Consider the following 13,888-nt stretch of genomic DNA (forward strand, 5'->3'; position numbering starts at 1 on the left):
GAATTGGATCCGTCCACTCTACGCATGCGCCGACGTCACATCAAGCTTATATAAGCTCGTAAATTTGGTTGGCTCCGGCCTCTCCGGCGTAACTTTGTAACTGACATGACATAGTCTGGTTAGGTCGTGATGGCAGTTGGGTGTCTTGGCAGCACTTAGCGTGAGTACGTATCGTAGGAACGTTTATCTAGTCAATTCGTTTCGGCACGCCCTTAGAAATTGATTTTAATGTTACTTTTATATTTTATGTACTAGTTAATGAACATGTTGCACGAGCGACATTTCGATCATGCTTTTTATTATGCATTGGTTTAGTGTGCTATTTCATTTTAGACTAATATACATAGGGTCTTTTCTATCGTAATTTAAATGGAGTTTACTTGCAATCAATTTGGTCGAATAATAAATAAGCACCCTAGGGTACTGTTTAAGTTCGGCAAACTGCTGATGCTGGTTTAATGTTGAGTTACATTCTGGTTACTTTTTTTTATGAAAGCTATTAAGTATACAAGAAGCTCGAGCACGTTACCTGAATGACTGATATATGAAAGCAATTGTAATGTTGATTAAGAATGTAACTAATTATGTGTAGTATACGTGTCGGGCTACGACACGCTCCATAACTGTAATCTTCAATTTGTAAATGTGGCTAGTGTATACAGCTGTATACGAGGTGTGACTTTACTCTTGGTGATAATATGTAACTTTCTTAATTTCCTTTATAGGAGATAAACACATAGTCAACTTTCTACAATTGTACTGTATTTGCGGCTACATGAGGGTCGTAACAAATATGATTTAGCTAATTTTATATGCTGTGTGTATTTTTGCTATCTTATTATAAGGGTTTTGTACTCACTCCAAAGAAAATAGAATGTTAAACTTATAACACATAATCTTGTTTTGTTTGTTGAGTGATTTGATTGTGTTTATATCACATACGAAACCAGCATATTGAGGGAATAGGGCTTGTGCCTGAGACCGCTGGTTTCAAGCTTGATGATCCTTGTCAATACCTACCAAAGAACAGACTAGAGAAATTGGCTAGAATTTCTCGTGGACCATATTATCCTTGTCTTTCAACCTACCCTATAAAAACTGTTGGAAAGGGAAAATATTCTAGGAATAGATCGTTTAAGATTACAAATGGCTCGAGTATAGCGTTATGAAAGATGCTGCTTATTGTTTTGCATGCCGTTGTTTCGCTCTTAATGACAGTTCAGCTCCTGGGTCAATTGAAAATGCATTCACAACAATGGGGTTTTCTTCGTGGCATAAAGCTCACGAAATGTTCAAAACACATGAAAAGAGTAGATGTCATGTATCAAGTATGGTTGGCTGGGAAAATTTTTAATGTAAGTAAACAAGTTGATGTTATGTTGGATGATGCTAAGGAAGCTGAATTAAAAGGAAAAGAGAAAAAACGTCTGAAAAATCATAAGTACATGTCACGGCTTATTGATATTGTCCGTCTATTGGTAAAAGGTGGAAAATCCCTTAGAGGTCATGACGAGAGCGAGGAGAGTGACGAGAAAGGTCTTTTTCTGGAAATCGTTATCCTTCTGGAAAAATACGATCCTATTTTTAAGAGTTACATTGAAAATTCTCCTAAGAACTGTATTTATCTCAGCAACCATATTCAGAACGACATATTAGCGTCCCTTAGCACAGTAATACAAGTAATACACAGTAATATAAGTGATGAAATTAGGGGCCAACCATTTGCAATTATTGCCGACGAAACATTTGATGTGAGCCATCACGAGCAACTGGCAGTCGTGTTTCGCTACATACTTAAAGGAGATAAATATCCTGTCGAGAGATTGGTGTCCTTACAGCGATTGAAGTCAACTGATGCCGAAAACATATTTAAAGCGATAAACTGTGTACTGACTGAAGTAGGTGTTCTGTGGAAAGATGTAGTTTGTGAGTGTTTTGATGGGGCGTCGGCAATGGCAGGTGAATTTACCGGCGTACAGGCAAGATTGAAAGAGGTCAATTCATCGATAATGTATTTGCATTGTTATGCACATTGTCTGAACCTTGCCTTAGTAAGCGCCTGCACTAGTCACAAGGAAAATCCAATCATATTTGATTTCTTTGGAATAGTCCAGATAATTTTCAGCTATATTGAAGGTAGTCCTAAGAGGCATGCTATCTATGAGGAAATTGTAAAAGAAACTACTATCAAAATCAAGACTCTAAAATCCCTTTCAGATACTCGTTGGGCGTGCCGTTCAGAAGCAGTGTCTGTTATTCATGCTCACTTGGTTGACATTGTAAAAGCCATTGAAGAGTGTACAGAATCTACTTCCGACTCAAAACTCCGGGCTAAAGGTAAAGGCATTTTGCTACAAGTGCAATCTTTCAACTGCATCGCGTCTTTTCAAATAATGCATCCAATCCTTCAGCTTGTGGTGAAAGTGATCAAAGCCCTGCAAAATCCTAAAGCAGTTGAAGATGTTGAAAGCCTGGCCCTTGCCTTGGTAGAAATGAGAAACAACGAAGAAGAATTTGAGGACATTTTCACTAAAACTAAGGAAATGTGTAACTTACTGGATGTTCAAACCCCAACAGTTCGAGAAAGAAAAGTCTCAGTCATCTTAGAAGGCATTGTCAGTTCATGCTCTTATACTGCCTTCTACGCAGAAACCAAAAAGAATGAGTTGAAACTGTTTACATTATATCAGGTTTTGGACAGTCTAGTTCAAGGTATCAACTCTAGGTTTGCACAAGAAACCAAGAAATTGATCTCTACCACAGGAAAACTAATGGAGTTAAATTTGGGTCCTTACAAGTGTGAAAGTAGTGACTTTGAAGTTCTCTCAAAACAGTTCAGAGTGAATGCTACGGAACTAGAAGCAGAAGTGATGCTTTTGAAGACAAAGAGAGATATTGACACCGACTTCCAACCTAAAACTGTTTCTGACTGGATTGATTGGCTGTCAAAGTTTCAGCAAAGTTCAACCTACAAAAGCTTCAGTGCAGTAATGAATACATTTGCAACAATGCCTGTAACTAGCTGTATAAGCGAAATAACTTTTTCAAAGCTTATTATCATAAAATCAAAGCTTATGTCTACAATGCGCCAGGAATGCTTGAAAAACCTGATGATTCCATTTGTGGAGCAAAAACTGGCTGCTTGTGCAAACACAAATGCTATCATTGACGATTTAAAAACATTGTTCCGTTTCATCGACGAATGGCCCTTTAGTAATACAGATATCCCTAAGGTTTTTTATTTTTAGTTTTGGACTTGTAAACTTGTTTTCAAAAGAAATTTTGAACTATATTGTATCTAATCATATACTACTACTTAAAATACATTATACTAATCGGATAGGCTTACTGATGACTTTATGCAGTCGCCGACAAAACATTATTGTTGTATTCCAAAAGTTAAAACTTTTGCCCACTCTTATTTGTGTATTTTATTATTTTAATATTTCACATATTTGAGGTATGTTACAAAAACTCCCTTGATTTGTTGATTCTAAAACTTAACATTTGAGAATGTTTTTTCTAGCATTTATTTGGCGTCTTCAGAAAACATGTAAGTACGGTTTTACAAAGCCACCAGCATGAATTCCGTGCAAACAATTTGTGCAATTTACTTTATGGCTCAACAAAGCTTAAAACTGTAAATAGTTTAGCAGTTTTCCTGGCGACTATAACGTTCAAAGCCATAATTTGTCATAAAAATTGTTAAAATTTTTACATCTGTGTATTTAATGTTTTTGTTCGGAAACACCTTAAATAGCACCATTTTGCGCTTTCAAATCCAAATTTTTCCGGGGGAGGACCCCCGGACCCCCCGCTTTAGGCTCGGGGTCCGTGAATGATAGGGCTGTTGTGTAATCTGGCACCACCACTACTAAAGTCCTGCGCACGCCTATGGTTTTAATATAATGAATGTTTTTTAAATATGTACCTTGTTTGACCTTAAATAATTTAAAAATACTATTAAAACATTATAATTTTATTAGTTAAATAACATGCCTTACATCTTGCGTTTAAGATCCCGTAGTTGGATTATTTATTTCAGTTTTTTAACGGAGAACTAAAATGGTTGTTTCAAGGCCTGTAATGGGCAGGTGAAGCTATTGCCTGCAAGTAAAACTGGGCGCGCGATCTTGTTACTGTCCGTCAGCATTAAAAGTGTCGGCCCATACAAAAATTCTGAACATTATATTTTGTTAAGTAAGGTTACAGCTTTCATTTGGTACATGGCTGATGTTCGGCCAATACTTGGTATGAGTCCTGAAGCCGTTTATATATAAAGAAATTGGTAAAAATATGGGATGTGTTTAACTTGATATTTTTCCTCAATTTGGTTTTTTAATTTTCGCAACCTGTTTTTTTTAATTTCATGGAACATTTTTGTTGTTATGGTATATATTTCATACATTTTTTGGTCGTTTATATGCTTTTATCTTTCGTTAAATTATGATAAATTTGATGTTCCCAGCGTGTTTAGTATAATTTTCTCCCATACTGTATGGCGCCATGTTTTGCTGTTGGCGCAGTGGCGTGCCCATGGAGCTAATATACAGTAATACATCTGGAGAGGACAAGGGAAGGCCAGCAAAGGATGCGAGGTGAAGCCGGGTATCGGTGTTTGTTCCCTGCTTCCTACGCTGGAAGAAAACGAAAACGAGCCAAACTTGTCTCGCGCGGCCGAAAAATCCTCCAAACTAAACTCGCAACAGCTCCGAAACTATCAAAACAATCAAACTGAAAATTTTACTGGATTATCTGTAAACATTCTTCCCCACACCGCTTTAATATTTTTTTCGAAACATGAATACTTTCATTTTTTAAAATTAAATACCTATTTACTGCCAAATGTTTTTGTGAATACGCAGAGTAAATTTCAACATCGTGGAAAAATTTTTATTTGCAACTATAGGTGGGGGACACCTGCGTATGAAATTAGGAAGAAGCTTCAAATTTTATTTATATACCACTCTTGACGCATTCAACCCCATACTTTTATTTTTACAGAGAGTTGAAGTGGGAATAATGTTTCAGTGGGTAACACTACCGACATATGTCTTCGTAACGCACTTCTTTTTGTTATTATACTTCTCAAATTTTATAATTTCATACACAACGTTTATAAAAAACGAATTCTTACTTACTTCATTTAATCTATTACAAATCTCTTGTAATATACGTGTATTAGTAGAAGTTAGAAGTCTTTTCAATATCATGTTCATGTTCCAGTCTACTTACTCAACCAACGTAACATGCAAACCTTAGCTAAATACTGGTAGAGAATTGTTTGGAATAACTGTAATGCTATGCATATACTGACAATGTAAGAAACTTTCAATTTTATTAATTGTTTGCATAAGAATTAATAATTTTAAAAAATCATAGAATAGGCCTTTATAGACTGAAAACCTTTCACATAGTTTCAAGTAGCGTACATAAAAGTTTTTAAATATATATAATTACCAAATATTGTTGAATATATTTAACATTTTTATACATGTTACAACACACATATCATAACAAGCCTATATAGGATATAAAAAGACAGACGCCAAATTTTAGCATTTTGTATTTCTTTTCTCTGTGTGAATAAAATAACAGTTCTTAACGTAGTTGCTAATACATACTGTACTATATTTCTAAAAAAATACGAAAACCCCTGACATCGTCACCATAACAATGATAAATTTGCAAAATAATTAAGGCACGTCTTTTAATGCTACGAAGCACACTCTTAAGAGAAATGTTTTAAACTTATGTTGGGATTTATCTAATATCTTAAAAGCATTGTGAAACCGTTCCTTTGAGGGAAACCTTAATATACCGAACACCATATCATCCTTTAATCGAGTTATATTTTCGCTTCTTAAGACCCATTTGTCTTCAAAATGCACTGTACACAATGCATGGTTCGGAGACGCAGTCCAATTTTTCCGCTTTGTCGCTTTTTCCCAGATCTGTCGTTGATCGTCACGTTTTGGAAATCTATGAAAAAAGTAAAGAATTATACTTACAACGGAAACAACTTCTCTTTGTTAAATAGTTTTCTTAGGTTTTTCGAAAAGTTCGAAGATTAGTTACTTCTGTTTAAAACATTAGCCACTTTTTTTCTGATGCTTCAAAAGTTTTGGGAATTAATTTATTTAACAAATGAAAAAAAAAATCTTTAATACATGTGAAAAGCAACGCCATCCGGCTTGGAATTCAATCGATTTGTACAGCTATATGCGCTACAGGAAATCACCATTGTAGCCGCACACCAGCGCCTCCACCTCAAGGACAAGTGGGCTGGGGCTGTGTTTCCAGTAGAAATACGCTCTCTTCCTCTTTCTTTTCAACCCTTCTTCGCAACCGGCTGGCTTCGCTCTCGCCCTACACATGTCCACTCCAGATCTTCTTACATGCTCCTTGGGCGTGCCCAGGATTTTGCTCTGGGGGGAGGCAGAAGGCTAGGGCCTTTCCGGCGGGCCTGGGGGGTATGGAATACCCCCCAGCTAGGCGGGGGGTCCGGGAAAATTTTGAAAAATATGTGTTCAATATTGCTGATTTAGGCTATCTAAAAATACTGGCCGTAACTTCATAAAAGTCAGTTTTATGAAGTCAGTTTACTCCAACATTCTTTAATTGTGAGTATCGGAAATATTTTTAATTTACTGCGTTTAATTTTTGTTGTTTATCATGAAAACGTTTTTAGAATAATAAGGCAAAATAAAACAATCTTTTCTTTTTTTTAGAGACAGTAAACAAATATGTTTTGTATTTTAAACTTTATAATAAACACCAGTACATTGGTATATGATGTAAAAAATCGTATCTTACAGGTTAATGTTTAGCCTTCTTGGTTTTTTAGAGAGTTCGTTTAGCACTTCCTCACAACTTACACTAACGTCCTTGTGGATATACAGCAAAGCTAGGCCATTAAGTTTTGTTTCTTTACTAGAGTTTCTTAAATAGTCCTTTAAGTAGCGGAGTGTAGAAAAAGACCGTTCTGCAGTGCACGAAGTGACCGGAAATGTTGCCAGAATCTGTAAAAGCTTGAAGACAGCCGGAAACATATCCCTGTTGCACGACTGCAATGATTCGATTCCAGATATCTTTTTTAAATGCTTGGTCGTCTTTTACTGTTTATGGGTCTCTTCTCGAAGTTGATTGACTGCAACTAATCTCTGGTGCCATATTTTAATTTCGCCATACGTTTATTCTCACTCATATTTAGCAATAACCTCTCACTAGTGGAACAAACGTCACTTGTCGGCGCACGACACTAGCTCAGCTGAGTTCTACACACACGCACTGCACTAGACGACTGACTAGTGAGAACTGAGAACATAGAACAAAGCTCACAACAGTCACAACTCACAACGGCGCTGGCACTTTTGGACGAGTCCATTTCATGGCGAGGGCGGGGGAGGGCGCACTACCTGTGATGGAAAGTTCGGGTGAGTCCATTATTTATGAGCTTGTCGGGAGGGGATGCTCCGTATATATCCGTTTACAGTAGTTTAGTTACGCTAAAAATGAAAAGTGAACTAAGTTTAATTAAACATTTATGCTTGAGTCATTGAATTTATTTTAATATCATACTAAATATTTATTTTTTTCATTTTATGAATTTAATAATAAAATATTTTTAGCTCTGTGGGGGGGGGGGTGTCCGTTCCCGCTCGCCCCCCCCTTCCCCCCAGGCACGCCCGTCCTGTTGCCATCCAGCGCATTTTCTTGACCACGGTGAGTCGCTGCTCTTATCATGCTACCAACGTAACCATTAGCCGACTTACCATAAAAAAAGAAGCTTACTGCTCACCCATGGAATGGGAAATTAAAAATAAAATAAACACGAATCACTAACATTAATCATCACACCTTGGCGTCACAGAATAGTTCACTGAAAGATGAATAATCATAGTCACTAAAGAATGCATATAAAAATTGTCACATATACTCTAAGTGCATATATCTTTAGGATCAGTTAACCTTGTTATCATTAATTAGTACAAAGCTAAGTTTAATGGTGTGATTTACAACATACATTTAAACCGCAAGAAAGTTTTGAGTATATTATTATTGTTGTTGGTCCCTTCTGGCAAAACCCATTAATTTTAATTTAGATCCAGAAAATTTTTATTTGTAGGTTAACCTCATACAAGCATTTGTAGGTATCTATTTATAAGTTGTTAAGTATAAAACTTTTTAAAATTCGATTATCAACGTTGATAAATTATAGCACAAACTAAGTTGAGTTAATAACAATTATTTTATTATTAAACATTAATATTGGTTTATTGGGTTAAGATAAGAAGACGTCCGGTGCACAAATAAAGTTAAGGTATTTGAACATCCATCCAGGATTGAAAATTTATTAAGATATTCAACAAAAATTAAATAAGAATTTGGTTTAGTTGGAAGTTCTATTGTCATGTTAATGCGAGTTGGTGTGGCTCAGTCTATTAAAACTATCCAAAATTTCATTGCAGGAATTTTTGAAAACAGAATGCTATGCATGAGCTCCACTTCCTCTCTCTCTCTCCTCTCATCTTCTAAGGCACAAAATTATGAGGATCGTGTCTCAGGTTCTGAGGTTTCTTGACTTGTGGATTTTAGCTGTGTCAAAAGTGAAGAGTTCACCAATGTTTCGTTCGACCAGAGGACTGCTCACATCTCAGTTGAAGATGTTGGCAGCACTGCTAATCGAAACAATTGGTGAAAAACCTCAAGCCAAAGAAACTTCATTAAAGTTAAAAACAGATGGTTGGTTGCGAGTTGACTTTTTAAACTGAAGTTCTCTCCCGCTCTCCCCTTCCAGAATGTTCTGTCTGAAAACCAAGCCGTGACCTTGCATTTCCGAAACACCTAGCAGACCAAAGCTCTCTCCTGCGTGAAGTCGTTAGATTCTGACACACACCACATAGTTAAAGAAAAACACCGTACAAGTAAACGGCTATGGCTACGGTAAGAAGCCGAACCATGGTTGCTATCCTGGGTTTCAAAACTGTTTTCTCTTGCGCCACCTAGCTTTGTCATTGTTATAGAGTTTGTTGTTATGCAATAAACAACTGCAGCAATACAGTTCACAGCGACCATCCTAACATTGCACAAACATGTTAAGTACTATTTTCATGACTTCAATAGATGTAAAACAATGTTATTTATTTTCAGAGTACACCGTACATATATTACGTAGCTGAACAGACACAATAGGCAGTGGTGATTCAGTATGGTTCGTTATAAGCATACTCGGGGTGTCTATCCATCCTGAAAAATAAAGATAAACAGTTTTATAATGAATACATTTCAACAAGGTACTTAAACATCTTATAGCAACCAACTAAATATTTGATCTTTTAATATAAAGTATATTAAATGTTAATTTTATATTTTTGTAATTATATTTGTAATTTATTACTGATACTTAACACAATGTCTCAGAATGTTGGATCATCATTAACGTCATTAGCTTTAATAATGTTCGCAGGCTTTCACAGCCATTGTCTGAAGTAGCTTGGCTTCTGGGTTGTAGCCGTGTCCTTGGCAACTGCTCCCTGATGATGGCGACTGCAATGTCGACAGAAACATTGGTGAATTATTTGCCAAGGACACGGCTACAACCCAGAAGCCAAGCTATGTCATTAGCCTTAGTTGCAGCATATATTTGTGTTTCACAAATGTTTTGAAAGTGGCGTGTAATCTTTTATTTATAATTATTATTTTTTAATAATTTCAGTAACCAAGTATTAAGTTAAGGGATGTTGCCTATTTGTAAATCTTAAGTTAAGAAATTTTCATATGCCATACTATAACAGTCTCCAAAACCTAATATCGTGGTCTCGGAACTCAAAGAGCATCGGGCTGAACCATTTCAGCTTTCGCCCCTGTAGCATCTCCGAGTTGATCAAAGATCAACATAGAACAATAACAGCTATACAAATTAATTTGATGGGTAAAAATACTGCACACCCTCTTTTAATTTACTACACACCCTTTGTTAATGTTGCCTGAGAATAAGCGGTATTTGCTGCCTCGATCTAAAGAGTCCAGCTTCTCAACATCATCTTCATCCAGCAAGAAATCCAGGACCTGTAGAAACACAAATGCAGTAGCTGCAGAATTATTCCTCTGTGTATGCTAATTACGCAATCAGCAATTTTTTTTCCCGACTTTGTTTTTAACACATTAAGATAATTTTTTGTATGTTCCATGACCTACTGGCAGAAAAATTCTTTGTAATTTGTAACAGTGAGTGGATTTTTATTTTCAGCGCCGATCACTTATTGCAGCCCTCTGTCGGCTGGTCAGTCAGTAACTAAGGAGCGTTTGAAGGGATGGATTACAAAAAATTGAATATTTCATATAATTTTATCTAATGATTTTAAGAAAATACAATGTAAAATATTTTGAAGTGTTATTTTTTTTTGCTTCACGCTATTTAAAGCTAAATACAACCTTTTGTAACTGTTACTGATGTATTTTGTTTCAGTTTAATTCCAAAATGTTCTCCTTAACTCAGCTACATAGCTACATTGGTATTAAAAATTACTGACATACTTAGTTTAAATTGTTCAAAGAAAAGAAAGGTGGTGAACTGAAGACTATGAAGTTTGATTGTTTTATAGGGACATATGCATTATAATAAATAGCAGGCACCAAGCCATGTAGTAGGTAATTCCTACAGAAGAAATAAGCCAAAAACATGTTTACAAATTTGCCCCTTAAAAGTTTATTAAGGGTGCTATGCGCCCTTAAAGATCCAAGTTTAAAATACGTCTTTAAAAATAAATGTTGGAAAATACTTGTAGTTAAGCAGCATTTGTACGAATAGTGTTTCTTATAACTGAATTTAAGAAACTCAATTATGATATATTTTGGTTTAAAATATCATTCCCGTTTGATAATGGAACGGGGTTTCCACCCTCTATTGAAATATATAATTTTACAAGCAACATTTAAATAGATTTTCAGTTGTAATATGGGCATCTTGTCAGAAAATTCTTAGATCAGAGGTTTTTAAATAAGTTTTAAACATTTATGATGCTATTTTTAATTGCCTGACCAAAAAGATAACACACTGAACTCGATATGTTCTTATGAATGTACATCAATGCAGCAGAAATGTAATGCGATGGCAAAGTACCTATGTTTCTACACCGGCGCGATTAATATCACAGGTCTACAAAAAAATGTTTTTGAATTTTATGAAAGTGGCTTATCTTTATGTTTTTGGGTGTGCTGAAACCGAAAATGAAATCAGTTTTTCTCCATCACGTACAGTTTTTTTTTTTCAAAACCATATAGGTAACATAATATCAGTTGTATAGCATGCATGCATGCATACATACATGAATAAATTCACTTGTGTCAGATTGTCTTTGTTTATAATTATAATTCATTTAATTGATAAATTAAATGTTAAATAAGTGAATAAATAATTAAATAAATATATAAATAAACTTAAAAAATAATATATATTTTGTAGACTTTCAAAGCGTAGTTTAGGCCTATGTTTTTCCGTAAATGCTAATAATTAAAATGAACGAAAAACAAAAAATATAAATAAGTATGAATAATTTTGTAGTTATTACACTTGTAACTGTTAGTATTTGTTTTTCCGTAAAATTTTTCTAAATTTCATTACTCTTTCGCAGTGTGTGGTGTAGGCATGAAGCTCCAGGCACAACTTGTACAGACAAGAACGTACTTATCTGTCTTCATCAGTCAGTGTTGGAAGATAAACCGGTTTAAACTTGTTATATCTGGACTTTTGATCCCATGTGGCTGCTTATTCTCACAGTCAGCCAGTCGAGTTGTGTTAGTGAAGTGAATACACATAGTTGCGTGCAAGTGGTTACAAAAGTTTGTGCATTTCAAACTGGAATTGTCAAAGATGTCTCATCGTCGTTGTTTTACCAGTCCAGACTACTCTGTTTTATCTGTGGTGAGTACACAATCAAGAAATACCAACGAAATATAAACTATTTCGTCAAGAAGGTATATTATGCATATTTCGGGTTAAGAATAGGTGATCAAGATGAAGTGTGGGCTCCTCACAAAGTATGCCATAGCTGCATAGAAAAACTTCGCTTGCGGTACAAACGAGAAGCAAAATCGTTTAGATTTGCCATCCCAATGATGTACGTGGAGGGAGCAAAAAAACCATGGGGATGACTGTTACTTTTGTACCTGTGATGTTCAAGGTTATAATTCCAAAAACCAGAAGCTCATTAACTACCATAATCTTGAATCTGTTAGTCGTCCGGTACCACATGGTCCGGGATTGCCAGTTTCTCAGCCTCCTGATTACTTGGACAGCCTTGATTGGTAAATAGAGGGGGAAGCTTCCAACGTAAAAAAAAAATATGAACCAAACAGTGATTTCGAACCAGACAGTCCAGATAACGAACCGCAGCTTTTTTCACAACAGTAGTTAAACGATTTAGTGCGAGATCTTGGCCTTTCGAAAGATGCTGCTCAGTTACTTAGCTTCCGCCTTAAAAACAAAAATTTATTACAACCAGGCACATCTTTTTCATGGTATCGACAACGCGAAACAGTTTTTGTGCCTTACTTTGCACAGGATGAGAATCTTGTGTACTGTAAAGACATTCCTGGACTGATGGGCCAATTTGGTGTACAATATGACTCAAATCAATGGCGTTTATTCATTGACTCTTCGAAAAGAAGTCTGAAGGCCGTTTTATTACACAATGGCAATACATATGCCTCTGTTCCGGTTGGCCATTCGGTACATTTAAAAGAAACATACGAAAATTTCGCTTTATTTCTCGACAGAAATCGTTATAATGAGCATAAGTGGTTGATCTGTGGAGAGTTAAAAGTAATCACCATGCTGTTAGGTCAACAATCTGGGTACACAAAGTTTCCTTGTTTTTTGTGCTTATGGGATAGCCGTGACAGAAATTCCCACTGAAAAAAAAAAATACTGGTCATCAAGTGATTCTCTATTGCCAGGCGAAAAGAATGTCATTAGAGACAGTTTGGTTCCTTCTGACAAAATCCTGCTACCTCCTCTACACATAAAGCTCGGGTTGATGAAACAATTCGTTAAGTCTCTCAATCAAGCAGGTGCATGTTTCAAGTACTTATTCTCCGTGTTTCCTGGTTTAAGTGACGCCAAACTGAAAGAAGGTATCTTTGTAGGTCCAGACATCAGAAAACGTTTCGCAGATGCACAATTTGTTCTGACCATGGATGAGAAGGAGAAGGAAGCCTGGAATTGTTTCAAGGAGGTTGTAGAGAAGTTCCTCGGTAACGTGAAGGATCCGAACTACAGAACTATCGTGGAACGCATGATGCATGCGTTTGAACAACAAGGTTGCAGGATGAGTCGAAAGGTTCACTTCTTACACTCGCATGTGAACTATTTTCCGGAAAACTTGGGGAACGTCAGTGAAGAACAAGGCGAACGGTTCCACCAAGACACCAAGGAGATGGAACGTAGATATCAAGGTAGATGGAATGTGAATATGCCAGCGGACTATTGTTGGATGCTACATAGTGAATCATCTGAAGCATCCTATACACGGAGGCGCACACACAGAACTATCCAAGAAAAAAGAAAACGTTTTTAGTGAAATGATTGTGTACTCTGCCACTCTGATATGTGTATGGACTTATATATTTAGTATTGTTCAACATGGATATACCTAAAACCTGTCAGCCGATTGTATCCATTTATCGCAGTTCCTGTCTGTACAGGTTGTGCAACGAGCTTCATGCCTACAAAACCTACTGAGGGTGAGTGATATTAGAATTTATTACTTTTTGATTATTTTAATATATTATATATTGTATTGTATGTATCATCATTTTATGCTATTGTATTTAACATCTTACCAAACGTTCAAGGGAGAACAAACACTACACTTTTAACGTCTAT

At 36.0% G+C, this 13,888-nt stretch overlaps 1 protein-coding gene across 1 annotated transcript in view; it reads right to left on the reverse strand.

Annotated features, from left to right (window-relative positions):
* Window positions 1-9,123: 9,123 nt before the first annotated feature.
* The window catches only part of LOC134531103 (1,5-anhydro-D-fructose reductase-like), a 78,309-nt gene continuing 73,544 nt past the window's right edge, over window positions 9,124-13,888 (reverse strand). Inside the window, exons 6-7 of the mRNA XM_063366651.1 lie at window positions 9,974-10,071; window positions 9,124-9,249 (exon numbers count right to left, since the gene is read on the reverse strand). Coding sequence (XP_063222721.1) covers window positions 9,207-9,249; window positions 9,974-10,071 — 141 coding nt within the window. The 3' untranslated portion in view covers window positions 9,124-9,206. The remainder of the gene's footprint in view (window positions 9,250-9,973; window positions 10,072-13,888) is intronic.

Source organism: Bacillus rossius, chromosome 3 (genome assembly GCF_032445375.1).
Source record: "Bacillus rossius redtenbacheri isolate Brsri chromosome 3, Brsri_v3, whole genome shotgun sequence".
Taxonomy (NCBI): domain Eukaryota; kingdom Metazoa; phylum Arthropoda; class Insecta; order Phasmatodea; family Bacillidae; genus Bacillus; species Bacillus rossius.